General features: G+C 40.5%; 1 protein-coding gene across 1 annotated transcript; it reads left to right on the top strand.

Moving 5' to 3' along the window:
* The first annotated feature begins 987 nt into the window (after positions 1-987).
* On the top strand, positions 988-15817 carry dnajc21 (DnaJ heat shock protein family (Hsp40) member C21). Its single transcript, XM_063478366.1, has 12 exons — positions 988-1365; positions 1888-1981; positions 2113-2236; positions 3822-3953; positions 4100-4404; positions 4491-4642; positions 8551-8644; positions 8818-8973; positions 9252-9300; positions 9412-9545; positions 12898-12982; positions 13839-15817. Exons 1-12 carry the CDS (start codon positions 1269-1271, stop codon positions 13998-14000), a joined length of 1584 nt encoding a protein of 527 aa, XP_063334436.1. The 5' UTR covers positions 988-1268; the 3' UTR covers positions 14001-15817.
* Positions 15818-16073: the final 256 nt, after the last annotated feature.

The following is a 16073-nucleotide window of genomic DNA, read 5'->3' as shown; positions in this document are numbered from 1 at the left end:
TTCAGCGAGGGACGTACTAAATTTAGGTCTTTAGTAGTTGTTATTTCAACAAGCATCAAGCTTTCTTGTTAGCACTAGAGGGCGCCATGAGCTCGTGAAGACATCAATTTCAATTATTGCCTCTTTGTAAAATCCAGGAGATAATTTAAGAAGTACAAGTGTTAAAAGTACAAAGGTGGGTAGACATCGCCTCTCTTTTCTTTTACTTCCCAGGCATTTGTGTGTCACTGGTACACGTCATTAACACTGCTTTTTGTCTTCCAGATGGCTCCCTAGGTTTCTTTCTGCTGAAGGGAAGTTTAAATGTCTTGAACCTGCTATGCAAAGCACTCTGAGATAACCTTTGTTATGATTTGACACTAATAAAATTGAACTAGAATGTAAATGTAAAGTTAAAGAGTCACACTTTGAAAATGGAACTTGAAATTACCACAGATTTTAAGTTTGGGGTTTTGTTAAAAGACAGAAAATCAGGGCGCATGCACAGGATATTAAGGACATTGAAACCAAATGTAAGGATGCACACACAAAAAAGACAATTTGTTTCATATGAAGTTTTTGATACAGACTGATTAAAAGGAAATTAGTTAACTGATGGATAAATGCATGAGAGGAGGTGTAGTGATACCTTCTGATCTGTAACCACGGAAAGTTGAAGTGATGTGCTGCCAGTTTGTGAAGACAGAACAGCAAAACTGGCAACCCCCAAGGGAACATGAGGGGGGATTAAAACATATGCTGAAAGGCTAATCTAACCTGCAGCATTTGCTAATGTGATGAACTGAAAGGACTTGATTTGAGAATGCTTCACATATTTTTCACCAGAAGTCGGATTTTAATTTTATTTATTGTATTTATTTTTAATATTAATTAACAATTTCTGAGTCTCGAAAAAAATCACCGATCACGTTTGAACTATAGAGGGCAACAAAGATCAGCCACACCTTTGAATTTACTGGTATTTGAAAGAAGCAAAGAAGAAATCTCGCGAGATTTAGCGGTTTCAGCTCAGACAGTCCCGCACACAGTGGTGTGTATTACGGTGTCAAAACGCGTTTAAAAGTAACTTCAGATATAGAAGCTGTTTGTAAGTGACAGAAACAGTAAACATGTAAGGGCTAACATCACACTACTGTCGCTACCGCTAAATAAGTCTGACTTTTTCAGAGATACAGCGGGTATGCTAGCCGGTCGCTAGCCGAATGCTACCGTTAACCTCGCCTGGGACAACGTGATCATTGATTCTGTTTATTAGATTGCTGTTAAAAATGAAGTGTCACTATGAAGTGTTGGGTGTGAAACGTGACGCAGGAGACGATGATTTGAAGAAAGCTTATCGTAAATTGGCCTTGAAGTGGCATCCTGGTGAGTGGTAGCAACCTGTCAGTATAATAATGGTACTGAGACGTTAGCATCTTCTCAGATATACGTGTATAACATTTAGCATTGTGGGAGTAGATTTAATGTTGAGTTATCGTAGAATCTAATTTTTGATTACTTAAAAAATGTAGTCACAATTTAAGCCGTTTAGTCTTAGTTGGTTTTCGGGGAGGGTTTGGTCTTTTCAGTTTATTTGTAGTCCTGTTTAGTTAGGCTGTTTGGTCAGGGACAGCATTTAAATAGTTATCACAATATTTACAACAGCAAAAGATGTCAGTTCAGAACTGTGAGATCACTGTAAGTGTTTTTCTGATATCACTGCAGGAATTCAGTGCTATAGACTGTGTTGTGTTTGTCTGATTTCTCATCTCTTTATTTGTTTCTTGCACCAACATGTCACTATCATGATTTGCTGCTTCATGGGGTTATCAATAAGTCTTTTAGGCAAGGGAGTCCCGCTAATACAAAGTGTTGTTGTTTTTGTTTTTTTCCTTCTGAAACTTTCAGATAAAAACTTGGACAATGCAGAGGAAGCAGCAGAGCAGTTCAAGTTGATTCAGGCAGCTTATGACGTCCTGAGTGACCCACAGGAGAGAGCTTGGTTCGTACAAACACGGCAGTCCGAATAATGCGACCCTCAGATTCCAGAGCCTTGCTCATAGTCTGAGCTGTACTGGTTTGTACAGACTTGATAAAATCATATTGATGCTTCTGGCTGTTCCTGTGTTACAGGTATGACAATCACAGGGAGGCTTTGCTGAAAGGAGGGCTCAGTGGGGATTATGAAGATGACAGCATTGACCTGCTGCAGTACTTCACGGTCACATGTTACTCTGGCTACGGAGATGACGAGAAGGTTTGTGTGGGTTTGATCGTGTGCGCAAAGGGTGGTGTTGCCTCAAGCTGTCAGATTATTTAACACAATTTTGTTTTTTTGTCAAGAAAGATAAAAATGCGTATTGAAAAAAGTAGGAATTTCAATAAGGCAAGAAACATTACCAGCCAACATGATGTAATTTTTTTTCTCTGTGCTGCATCTGTTGGTGGGCGTGAAAAGAAATAGTTTTAAAGCTTTCATTATACTCTACTGCGGATATGGAGTCTACTGGAGTCCATGTGGACCCTAGTGTTTACCGCTCGACAAACATCACGTCACTCTGACACAAGCAGACCGTTGCAGACTCATGGATATCGAAAGTATAGTCAAGGCTTAAGTTTGTGAGGCTTATCAGGAGCATAAACCATGTGAGATAAAACCGATAGGATGTGCGATATCCATGGCTGTAATAAAAATGCCCTGGAACTCAAAACAAATCCCACATAACTTGTTTGGGGCCATTTGGAAGAGAAACTCAACTCGGGAGCTGTGGCACCACTCACACCTGAGATAACAGCTTTTCTTCAAATTCTTTAATTCTCTTCGCTTTTGCAACTTTGTACTTTTGTGTTACTCGCAGCAACAACTCCACCTCATTGTTAGTCCATTTAAAAAACTCGGGGCTTTTCCTCAACATTTTGCCGCAACGTTTCAAAGAGCCGGAAAGTAAATAAACGGCAGACAGAAATGAGGTAGGTTGAATCGTCTTGCGTTTCACATATGCGCAGTACTGGAACGTAAGTGTTTTCGGCCGTTTCAATGTGGACGCGCAACTCTGTGAAAACGACTGAAAACGATAGTGTGGACGTGCAGCGTTTTCAGACGAAAATGCCGTTTTCAAATTCATCCAGGCTAGTGTGGACATAGCCAAAGTGTGGAGAGAGTAGTAAAGTGAATTAATAAAAGAAACCAAGGTAAAGCAAGCATTAAAATTTTCTACCAAGGCTTTTTAAAATGTATTTATTTATTTTTTGTCTCAATTTCCAAAATATATATTTGACAAAGAACCACTGGAGCTGAATGCAGCTGTATGTGTAGGCTTGGAGGTTACGCTGTTGTCTAAAATGAAACTGATGTGTGCTTGGTCCAAATCAAGTTGGGGTTCACCATCAAAGTAGATACTACTTGAAGACTACAAATTCGTTTTTTGGTCATAAGCCGGCATCATGGTATCAGCTGGTTTCACCCATTGTAGTTTGTTAGAATCAAAGATCACAGCTGTAAATTTTAATGATGGAGATTTATCTTAGATTTATCTTAGATCGCTTATCTTCCCATCTTCAATGTGCTTCAGTGGACTGCTCATTAATGGCTGTTGAAGGTGCCTGATGAGCGAGACTGACCCCTAGTGGAATATTGTTGCTATGACAATGAACTAGAGGGTCAGGGTAGACTCTGAAGTATATTGCTGTACCATCTCAGCCTACACAGCATGCCCGTGCCTTGACCCTGAACTGCATCAGCATTCGCTGATCGTTCTGGCAGCGCTGCCCTGAGGGACTGTGGGAAAGAAAATTATTTGTGTCTCTCAGATTTTTTCTTTTACTGTTTCCTCTCTCCCTAGGGCTTTTACACCGTTTACAGGAATCTTTTTGAGTCCATTGTTAAGGAGGAGATGGAACACAGCAAGGTGGAAGATGAGGAAGAGGAAGAGGAGTTTCCTCCCTTCGGGGACTCGCAGAGTGATTACGATACCGTAAGGCTTTAAAACACACGTCAGCAGCTGTTTCAAACAGAAAGCAGTTTTTTTGTTTTCCTTTAGCTGCTACTTCCCGTGCGTAAAACAAACAAAGATCCGTGTTCTGCTCTTCAAGTCTTGCTTTCTGTGTTTTTGCATCACAGGTAGTGCATGTGTTTTATGGCTACTGGCAGAGCTTTTGCACTCGCAAAAACTTTGCTTGGAAGGAGGAGTACGATACAAGGCAGGCCTCCAACCGCTGGGAGAAGAGGGCCATGGAGAAGGAGAACAAAAAGACTCGAGAAAAAGCTCGAAAGGAGCGCAACGATCTGGTGCGACAGCTGGTGGCCTTTGTGCGTAAGCGCGACCGCCGCGTGCAGGCCCACAGGAAACTGGTGGAGGAGCAGAACGCTGAGAAGATTAAGAAAGTGGAGGAGCTGAGACGGCAGCAGAAACTCAAACAGGCCAAGTGAGTAAAAGATGAGTAGCTGGGGGCAGATTTGAGTTTTTGTTTTTAAAATTTCTTCCTGACACTGCTCTGTATGTCCATCCAAGACTGGCAGAGGAGTATAAGGAGCAGAGCTGGGCGGCCATGTCTGAACTCGAGAAGGAGCTGCAGCAGATAGAAGCTCAGTACGGAAAAGAGTTTGGAGATGCATCTGAAAGTGAGGAAGAGGAGCTGGAGAAGAACAGCGAAGAGGGCGGAGGTAAGGGTTACCTTCTCTCATGTCGCACTTGTGTCCCCATTATATGTCATACGCCGTCGGTAACGTCACCACACAGCAACAAGTATTAATGCTCATCGCTGCAGTATTCTGCTGAACGATAAGTGTGGTCACTCAGACAACACCTTCGTGTCAGCTCTGGTGTGGGAGCAGATAAGTCTGATCTTTTAAAACTATTGCAACTTCTGTATAATGTGTCAGTCTCTGACCTTCTGCACTGATAAATCATTACAAACCGACACAACCATGCACTCATGTCTGCAACTCAGCGGCAAGGGCGCAACACGCTAGGTTACAAAAATCGAGAGGTTCACGACCGGCAGAAACTGTGGCTTGCGACAGTAGACATGACGTCAATTTGACGTCAACTTTGTCGTGTCGTGCCGAACGGCAGCTATAAAGGGGCCCTCAGAAGGTCAGCTCCATAGCTACACAACATGCGGTCCCTCAAATATGTAAACAGTGATGACACATTTACTGGTAAACAGTAGACCAATTAAAACCTGGATTTATCCCATCTGTTTATAGGCTTTCTAACTTTCCAACCTTCAACAGCACATCAGAGATGGACACATCCATATACAGATGAACTGGACATGCTACTCCCATAACTGCACTTGACTAGGAGTTCTAAGTGATGTAACACAGCTACCTTAACTATGAAGGCTGAGGCAAAGTCTGCAGGGAAAAAGCTGTGTTGGTTGTGTGGGCGTAAAGTTTTCAGTAAATGCAGTGTTGGATGAACTGACGCTGTATGCAGATACTGAACAAAAAGAAGTTTTTTGTTGTTGTTGTTTTGTGTTTTTTTTTAACATCTGAAACACGAGCATATATCGAGTCCATGTCTGAGAAAACAGTCACGGATTTCGTAACATACTGGAAGCATTTCCTTGTTTGCTTTATGTTTTTTATATTTTAAATGATATATGACAGGTAGTACAATAATGAATGGTCTTCTCAAAGCTGCTTGTATCAAAAGTAAATAATTGTAGGAATGTAAACAGTTACTGTAGCCAATGTCATTAAAGTTAGTGCAGTTCAGTGACATGTAATACATCTTTTTTTTTTTTTTTTTTTATGAGTTAGAGAAATCCAAGGCTGGGCTGTAAATCAGCGCATGGCCTCGAAAGGTCATAGAGCGAATTTTTTATGAGGACCTTTGCATTATCTGACGATATTGTATTGCTTGGAATAATGTTTGTATTACGGCCGACCCTGAAGAAAGGCTAATCATGCATTGAAACAGCGGCGCAGCTGGTGGTGAATTCACGAGAGTCGGTGCACCTTCAGCAGCGGCTGCATAAAACTGAAGTAGCGGGTTCACCGAATGCCAGCAAGGCTGATCGTCTGTGATCATGAGTGCCGACTCGGGGTGACACAATCGCAGCGCCCGTAGCCTTAAACTGTGTCTTGTTTGTTTCCGATTTATGATTACTGGCTGTGACGAGTTTATTTTTATTGGTGTGACACTGTCTGCATGCAGCTGTTGCATGTTCAGTAGAGCCCAACCAATTTATCTGCAGGCCGATATTATCAGCTGATATTAGATATTAGCCATGTTATGATTGTGTTGATATTGCACAGTTTGTCCACTAGAGGCCACTCTGCAACTTCCCTGTTGGCAGCGCGAACAATTGGAATGCCACAAACACAAGAATCAGCTGACCTGAGCCCAGTAGAGCATAAAAGAGTAAATAAATAATTACTCATAACAGATATTTGGTGTGGCTGACAGGAAAAAAAATATCGACTGTTACATCAGAATTGCCAATTGTGAGTTGGTCGGTTGTGCTCATTGATGGCTTTGATCATTTACTGTCAAGTCCTGATCACATATTCTAATAGTTGAGCATATGACAAACATCTGAGACTGAGTATTAGCGGCCTTCTACTGAGCTGTCATGTTGGAATGAATTTTGGGAGCCTGTTTGAAGCCCCATCTAAATGCGAGAGGGGCTAGGGATCTAAAACTTGTATAATGGTCATGGGGAGGCAAACCACACATTTACAGCAGGTAAAATAAGTATTGAACACCAGTTTTCTAAGTAAATATATTTCTAAAGGTGCTACTGACATGAAATTCTCTCCGTGAGCCCCGTCTATAAATTCTAAACTTTAGCTCTTTCCATAGATTTTTAAATTGGATTCAGGTCGGGTGGTTGGCTGGGCCATTCTAGCCGCTTTATTTTCTTTCTCTGAAACCAGTTGAGTCTTGTTGGCTGTGTTTGGGATTATTGTCTTGCTGAAACGTCCACCCTCATTTCATCTTCATCATCCTACTAGATGGCAGCAGATTATTATCAAGAATGTCCCGGTACATTTTTCCACTCATTCGTCCTTCAATTACAAGAAGCATGCCAGTACCATATGCTGAAAAACAGCCCCACACTGTGATATTCCCACCTCCAAACTTCACTGTTGGTATGGTGTTTTGGGGTGATATGCAGTGCCTTTTGACTTCCAAAGATTATGTATTATGGCATCCAAAGAGTTCAGTGTTGGTCTCATCTGACCAGACTGTACTCTCCCAGTATTTGTGGCTCTTGGCTCTTAGACCAGACCCAGAAGAGTTGTCCATCTTGCGGGGAACATCTGTCCATGGTCAGTTCATGATGACATTATGTTCTTTCCACCTCTGGATTATAACCCCAACAGTGCTCACTGGAACCTTCAGTAGTTTCGAAATTCGTTTGTAACCACTGCTATCAGTACGTTTTGCAACAATAAAGTTTTGTGAGAGCTCACTGGTTTTACCCACCATGAGATGTTTTTTGTTTCTTTACCTTGGTAATGAGACATCTTTTTATAAGCCATCAGTTGGGACTGAACAGCTGATATTAATTTGCACTAAGTGGCAAGATTGCTTTATAATTGCTGATAGATTTCAGCTGCTGTTATGACTTTCCACACCTTTTTGCACCTCCCTTTCTTCCCTGTGCCTTTTCTCATTATTACACAAAACTTGGCTCTCTGTGAGCAAAGTGGGACAACCACCATCCCATATAGGATAATGTTCAGGAGCCTTTAGGTGCTAGATCTCCTCTTATAAAATCTCTGATAATAAGCATATCCAGTCACAACTTTCCCCAGCTTTCAGGCATGAACAGCAGGAACTGAACACTGTCTGAGTCCTGTCCTGTTCTTTGGAATAAGCTGCTTGCAAACCTGAGGTCAATCAAATCTGTGCATACACTCAGAAACAGACTGGACAACTTTTGTTATTACAGGCTTGCTGTTAATAACTCACACATTGTGTGGGCGTTTTAAATGGTATTTTACTTTTTGTGTTTTCATTGTAAACCCATGCAGTTTTGTATGTTTTTAGATTTTTGTGTTAAGCATATTGAGTTTAAATAAATGTGCTACATAAATACAATTGGTGCTGATATTATATCAACATTAATGCTGTGATCCATATTAAACGGGAAGTCCGAAATCCCAAGTTCCCACTCAAAAATCCCTGACTTTTATAATCCAAGATGGCAGCAGCAAGTGTAGAATTTTAATCTGTACTGTGCTGTTGTGATTTGTGACTCCCTAAATGAGCCATAAAGAGAACCAACTATGCTCTGTCCATGAACAAGCTGCAGTGCCATTTTTTTTAATGAACGAAAACAAGAAAACAGAAGAAAGCTGCTGTCAGTGATGACTGAGAGGATCTACTTTGATAGAATTTAAAAAAAATTAAACAGAAAAAACCCTGCCCGTTTTTCTGGCTATGATTAATGCTATAACTGGAACAGGGTCAGCTCTGGTTCCTCGACTTTCAGGGTAAAAGGAATGCAGCATTAATCCAACTTTAAGGCTTTAAAGCTTGTGTACAGCGAAAACCAGAGCCTCCTGTTTGCTGGCTGACTCTCTACACTAAATGCATAAATGTTCAATCACAGAGGCCGAGCAGCTGGATGGAGACGAGCTGACGATTGACGATTACGATGATCTGTACTGCCCAGCATGTGACAAATCCTTCAAGTCAGATAAAGCGTGAGTGTGAAATGTTACTTTTTCAGCACTACACTCAAAAAGGTTCCACCAAACTTTTTTTTAAAATAAATATATATCTCAGATGAGTTTGGAACAGCGTAATCACTGTTATTATCTGTGTGCATCATGCTTTTTATATTTTTTTTCCCCCTTTCTTCGCCTTCTCTTCACAGCATGAAAAACCACGAGAAGTCTAAAAAGCATCGGGAGATGGTGGCTTTACTAAGGCAACAGCTGGAGGAGGAAGACGATGCGCTTGGTTTGAACCTGGAGGGAAGTGAGAATGAAAATGAGGGGGAAGAGGAGGAAGAGGAAAAGCCAAGGCAAAAGTATATTTTTAATTTTGTATTTTTTTTGAATGTCTTTTTTCCTTCGTTCTGCTACCCTGATTAGCAAGCGTAATATAATAATAAATCGGAAATCATTAGGAAATTTAAAAAGTCAGGCAATGTGGAGAAAATGCAAAGAAGTAATACAGATAAGAATGCACAAATAAGTGAAAACAATCAGGTCCATTCAATAGCATACTAATTTTTTGAACTTCTTGGTGATGCATCATATTAAAAAGTTGAGTTGTTTTTGCTGAGCTCTCTTTCCACTCCTGTAGGCTGTCCAAAAAACAGAAGCGGAAAAGAAAACAGCAGAAAGCGGCCCCAGTGCGTATCATCATTACCATCATCGCTTGCATTGTGCGTGACTGGGTTTGTGAATTGAATTTTTCTGAAGACTTCTCTGCTCTCTCTTTCCAATGCTCTCCTCCTCCATAGCAAAGTGCTCCGGGGGAGGAAGACGAGGAAGAACCAACACTGACCACCTGTGAGGAAGATGCCTCCAAGAAGTCAGCAGAAGACCCCACGGAGCCTGAGAAGCAGGATGATCTACCTCCCACAGAGGTCAAGAGGTCAGTTCAGTTTCTTAACTGTCTCTAGGTCTGTCTTCTGGTCAAGTGTTGCTTTTGTTTTGTTGTGTTCTCTCGCTCTCTCTCTCTCCTTCTTTTGTGAAAGCAGACACACATACCGACTAGTCTCTCTGCATTGTTTTGTTTGAAAGCATTCAGCAGCTTAGATAATGCTGTAGATTTAGCTGGCTTGCTAGGTACTAGTTTTTTCTGTCTCGCAGATACTAAAGCAAGGTCATTAAGTTGCTGGGTAGCAACACTGAGTTGAGGCATGTTGAGAACCTAAGCTAAGATGGTATACATTGCATGGCTGTCCAGAGTTGTATGGTTTTTGTTGTTTTGTTTTTTTTTTTTCACCAAAAGCTTGTATTAATGGGAGATTCAGACTGCTGCGTTAGAGCAGGGTGATATGACCAAAAATATTTATCACGAGATACATTTGAAAATTTGCGATAACGATATAACTGACGATATAATTGACACGAGACAAAATACTTTACAACTCCACAACTTTATTAGTGCAAAAAAAAAAAAATCCCATCAATGTATTCTCACTTAAACAAGCAGCTGTTTTTTATGTGCATTAAAGTGATATAAAAATGTAACAGTGCAAATGCAAATTCCTTGCTGACAGTTTAACCAAAAGGCATTTCCAGTGGAAACTGGCTGACATATCCTCAGCATAACCATGTATAATATCCACAAAACTTAAAAAGAGGTTATACACACACAATACGGTAATATTATGTTGAAGCACAGTACGTATCACTCCGCGAGGCTCCTACCTACGATAGCCGTAATGCTCCGACAACCCATCAAGCGGTGCGGCTTCGTAGCTTAGCAAAGTCGTACGAAAACATTTGACAGATTTTCGAGCGCCGTGTACCACATAAAATCGTTTCGAGGTCATAAACACAACCAGAATTCATACATAAGGCACACGGGATTATAAGGGGCGCTGTCGATTTTCAGAAAAATCAAACACTGTTAAGTGTGCGGTATTTTCCAAAAAAACACGGTAATAACAACGGCCCGCTAGCGCGCTCTACCAAAAATAGTGCTTTGTTGTGTATCTGACGGACGAAAGCTAAACCAGTTCCACACCACTGAAGTTGCAGCATTTTTACAAACCACTTCTGGTTCATCCGTTTCATTCAACGATCCGCTTTCGCCCTTCTTATTCTCCGTCGCCGCCATGCTTTTTCCGCCATGTGTGTATGAAAACAAAGGCACTGCGCATGCGCGTTGTACCCATATTCTATCGCCATATTTCATTTTCTTATCGTTGCCTAACACTATACCGGTATTACCGTGAACGGTATGATATGGCCCAGCCCTATGCTGCGTAAAGTCGGTTCTAGCACATCACAAAAATTCTCAGTGAGATCTGAACTCTCATTTTTCACGTGCCAGATTAATCCTGGCGTTCTCATCTTGTAGTATAGCTGTGCCATCAGGGAAGGAAAAAATGTAATGGTGGGAAAAAATGTGGTCATTCAGTTTATTAAGGTAGTCAGCTGACCTCACTGCTGAAGCTAAACCTGACCAACTGAAGCAACGCCGGATCATAACACCACCCATAGACTTGTACTGTAGACGCTAGGCATGATGGGTGCATCACTTCATCCGCCTGTGGGGGTTTATGCTCCAGTGGGAAATCAGCACCCTAACGTGACGTAGTTAAATGATGTGACCTTGAAACTGCACGTTGAGTCAACACAGCCAACAACTACTCAGTACTGTCTATTACTCCTGTGGATTTCAGGCTACTTCTTTTGTTTTTGTCCATGAAAAACAACTGACCACAACAAAGAGCGGAAAAAAGTCCCAGAATTTTATTTGTTCGATTTGCTGGCCAAACCACACGCTAATTAACACATAATGCAAGAACAAATATAAGCGTGAATGTCGGCAACCGTGTCAGCCCCCTTATGTCAGTTACTTATGTAGCCCCCTTACCGTGATGCACCAGTCAGTCTGACAAAGGGTAAATCTAGACTCAGACCACATGACTTTTTTTTTTCCATTGCGAGAGAGTCCAGTGTTAATCCTCCCTAGTAAACTGAAGCCTTTTGTGTCCTTCCGCCTCACTGATAAATGGTTTTCTTAAGGTTACACAGCTGTTCAGTCCCTGTCCTTTGAGTAAACTTCATATTGTAGGTGTGGAAATGCTCTCACTTTCAGCACTACCCTTCCAGGTTTTGATATCGCACAGGCAGCTCTTAATTCAATTTTAGTTGTTTCAACAATCTTCTGAGTTGTTTTTACTTCTTGGCTGCTCCCTTATTTCCCCAAGCCATTGCCACAGCAACGGCCAGATCATAAAACATGGGGATCTTGAACAACTTGGTCCAGCAAGAATTAAGAAATTGCTAATGCTGTTAAATGACCTGCTGCCAGCCGAAACATTAATCACTGCAGTAATCACCCAGAGTAAGGCTCTCACTTTTTTGGCCAGGCAGGGTGTAAAATTAATACCTGTTTAACACATATATATCCACATAGTTAAATATATGAGCTCTCCGTCTTACATACAAAATCTCTTGTTTATGTCAAATTTTTGATTAGCTGCAGATTGTTTCTAAATGGCTCGTTAACTCTGCGGTGTTGTTCCTGTTCCCGAGGTTCTTGAGTCAGATTAGGTTTCTGTAGTGCTTTTATACTTACAAGACTGTCCTTAAACTTTATGCTGCGCCCAAGCACTTTATTTGATATGTGTGTGTTTGAGTGAGTGAGATAGAGAGAGTAATGTGGTGTAATAGTTACCTAAGCAAGGAACTCTGAGCAAGTTTGAAAGCTGCTAGGAATACCTTTTGAGTCTATTAAAAGTGAGGGGACAGCGTGTCACCGTGGCTCCAAAATCTTTCCAAATGATGGAAAAAATGAACAGAACAATGAATCGAGTTGTGTTCCTCCAAGAGTACTTTTCTTTACATTAATGTGCACGTTGTAACAATGTGACAGTTAATGTTGGTTCTTTCATTCCGGGATAAAGAAAAGGGTGAAAAGAAGTGGAGGGAAAATTTCAGGAGCAAAATGAAACTCGTTTGGGGGGGGGACAGTCTGAGCTACACTTTTTTTTTTTTTAATGTATTTATTTATTTAAATACAGCAGTATTCTGTGACATAATATTTTAACCAGAAATTGGAAAAATGCATATGACAAAAAAAGAAATTGCTAGATATTCTCTGTCATTTGTGTTGAGGGTGTGTGCGGCTCAACTCGGTGCGATAAAGGAGGGAACCAACCAATTCCTAGGTGAAATTGTGCAGTGTGATAACATGTTTGGGGTTTTTTTGGCGTGTTTTTTTTTTTTTAATATATATATCCTTGATGTGAATGTTGCCTCTGCAGCACTGGGAAGACGAAGGGAAAGAAGGGAGGAGGAAAAGACAAACCAAAGACTGTCAAGCAGCACACAGGAGAACAGTTTCCTGAGGTTTGTAAAATCCAGAGTTCAGATAATTTTAAAAAAAAAAAATATTTCTTGTACTGTGCAAAAGTCTTGAGCTGCCCCTCATTTCTTTATACTTTCAAGGAGACAGACTTTCTGAAGGTCTTTCAGAGTTTTTCTTTAGACATTTTTTCACTCATTTGCAGTCCAGTCCTTGAACCTGAACCTTCAGACATTTTTTTGTTTGTTAATGTTCTAGACAAATAGGTGAATCATTCCAACAAAAAACCGAAATCATGCACCTAACTCAAGCAATAAAGCAGTGTTGTATTGACACTGCAGAGATAACTTGGCAAATAATCCATTTTAAATGGTGTCCTTAGGCACTTTTGCAACAGTGTCTAAAGATGTTGCAATCTACAAAAAACAGATAACAGTTTGACAGGCAAAAAAAACCCTGGATTTTTGGAAACAAAGTGATTCCCCAGAGAGCTGAAAATATCTCATATCTCAGCATGGATTGCACTGTGTTCTTAAAAGTGTTTTAGGAAACAGGGACTAGTGGAGGATCAAAGAAGTAGCACCGTATCTCCTATCCTAAAAATTCACCAAAGAGAGATGATCTGAGAGATGCATCTGAACCTTGCGTTGATTCATCTACTCTTTACTGAAGACTTTTTTCCTTATATGCTTTATTTCCTTGTATGTTTGCATTATTCCCAATTTAAAGAAATAAAATGTGGCTCAAGACTTTTGTACAATATTGGTAATTAAATCCTAATTATTATGTGAGGAGAACTGTACCGAGACATGCTTCACCCCGTCTCATTAGTTCAAATGCAGCACTTGTTGTTAGAAAACAATTGTCACTTTCATCACTTATCTCCATTTCCACCTCCAGAAGGAAGTGAACCTCCGCTGTGTCACTTGCAATAATGAGTTCTCCACAAGAAACAAGCTGTTTGACCATCTGAAGTCCAGCGGCCACGCTACAGCCCTCTCCGGAAATACTCCTCAGAGCTCCATGGGCAAGAGCAAGAAAGACAAGAAGAAGAACAGATAACACATCCTAACCTGGACTTTTGAACTTGAAAGAGCTTCACTCAGCAGGGACACTTAAAGGCTTTAAAAAAAAAAAAAAAAAAACCTCGAAAGGGGTCTAAAGTGGACAGCACTGGCTGACTCGTAGCTTTGGTTTTTTTTTTTATTACACTATAATGTTCAGTAATACAGTTGTGTCAAAAAGTGAATCATCCAGAATGGAATCATTAAAACTTTCCGAGCAGCCTTTCATAACTTATGACAGTCTTCATACTGAAACCAGTGGAGAGAAAGAGTTTTTGATGTGTATGTGATACTTCTATCTCCAATATTAAATCTGTACATCTCCAGGAAACCTCTGTCCTTGTTTGTCTATAGTGGTATTACTAATAAAGATGATGCTTCAGGTTGCCATACCACCCTGAAATCATTACCTCGGCCAAGGTGGTTATGTTTTTGCCATTGTGTATGTTAAAATTTGGCTTACATCCACCAAGGTCTTCAAGGCCAACTTTTGACAAAAAGCCTTCTAACTCAGAAATAATGACTCTTATAAATGTTAAACACAGAAAATACCATATATACCATTTAAAATATTATGTTGCATTTGACCTCTAAATCCTTCAAGGGCAAAATGATGATGCTAATGCACATACCAGGTAATACATGTGATGCAGAAGATCATCAGCTCAGGCCACTACCTCCATCGCTCCATGGTCCAGTTCTTATGTTCCCGTGTCCATTGTTGGTGCTTGTTGGGCACATGACCAGTCTGCACATATGCAGTCCCATACACAGCAAACTATAATGCACTTGTATCTGTCAGAACCAACATGAACTTTTTTTGGCAGTTTGAGCTGCGTTAACCCATCTGTGCAATCGGCTCATACAGGCCAGCCTTTGTTCCCCGCATGCATCAGTGAGCTGGGCCACCTGTGACCCTGTCATTGGTTCATCACTGTTTCTACCTTGGACCACTTTTGATAGATACTGATCAGTGCAGAGATGGTCTGACCCAGTCGCCATCACAATTTGGCCCCTGTCAAACCCGCTCAAATACTGATACTTGCCCATTGTTCCTGCTTCTAATACATCACCTTTGAGGAGAAAATGTTCACTTACTCCCTAATATAGCTCACCTGCAAACAGGTGCCACAATGAGGAGATAATCAGTGTTATCGACTTCACGTGTCAGCGGTCAGAATGTTAGGCCTGATCAGTGTTTAGGCAATGATATATGGGGATTCTAAATATGTTACTTTGGACCTCTGACCTCTTCTTCAGGGTCAAACGTTTAAAAATGTTTTGTTTTAACCGTCAAAACTATGCTACAAATGAAACTGCCTGTGTTTCTATTGGCAGCATTTCGGAAAGGATTCTGGTACATGGGGATCATAAATATCACATTATAGGCTCCAACCAAACATCATGTCACATTTGACCTCTGACCTCACTTTTACATTTCACAATCCCACATCTGCCTTTCGTTCAAGTTGACCCCAAAAGGTGTTAAACCTTTAAAGAAAGCATCAGAAAGAGAAAAAGGAATGAGATAATACCTATTATCCATGACCTACTCCTACATAATGTCTCTGTAATCAATGTAAACATCTGTCATGTTGCCCGTATCTGATTTTTACTGCAATATAAAGTTCTTACACTATGTTTTAGATAATAAAATGAGTATATGCATGAAATACAACACTATTGTCTTTAAGTAAATACTGCCCATGGTGGAGGTTTGCACTCTCGGAGTGCTTCTGGCTTCCATTTATACCTCTGGGAATCATGTGTAACAGCGAACAGCTTGTTGGATGTGTCTAAAAAAATAAAAATAAAAATCATGCATTCATTTCATCATATGTTTGCAGTTTTATTGGGAAGACAAAAACAAAATGAAACTGTAATTCTGTGGTCGGTTCATCTCAAATATTTGTACAGGCTGATCACGAAAACGTTAATTCATTCAATCTGAAGTGAGCAAAATGACATCGAAGTTAGAGAAACAGTAAAAATCAGTGACTATAAAAGACTGATTTCAGTGGAGCCATTTTTATATCATTTGAAACATTCAGACAATACATTTTTAAATTGT

The sequence above is a fragment of the Pelmatolapia mariae genome, linkage group LG7 (assembly GCF_036321145.2).
Source record: "Pelmatolapia mariae isolate MD_Pm_ZW linkage group LG7, Pm_UMD_F_2, whole genome shotgun sequence".
Taxonomy (NCBI): Eukaryota; Metazoa; Chordata; class Actinopteri; order Cichliformes; family Cichlidae; genus Pelmatolapia; species Pelmatolapia mariae.
Note: the sequence above shows the minus strand (reverse complement) of the source record. Positions and strands in the feature narration are given on the sequence as shown.

What these genes read in the sequence shown, in the direction of transcription:
- dnajc21 (XM_063478366.1), top strand. Translation starts at nt 1,269, where the DNA reads ATGAAGTGTCACTATGAAGTGTTGGGTGTGAAACGTGACGCAGGAGAC. An exon ending in GGCCTTGAAGTGGCATCCTG is followed by an intron (nt 1,366 to 1,887) that starts GTGAGTGGTAGC and finishes TGAAACTTTCAG; the next exon opens with ATAAAAACTTGGACAATGCA. An exon ending in GAGGAAAAGCCAAGGCAAAA is followed by an intron (nt 8,974 to 9,251) that starts GTATATTTTTAA and finishes CCACTCCTGTAG; the next exon opens with GCTGTCCAAAAAACAGAAGC.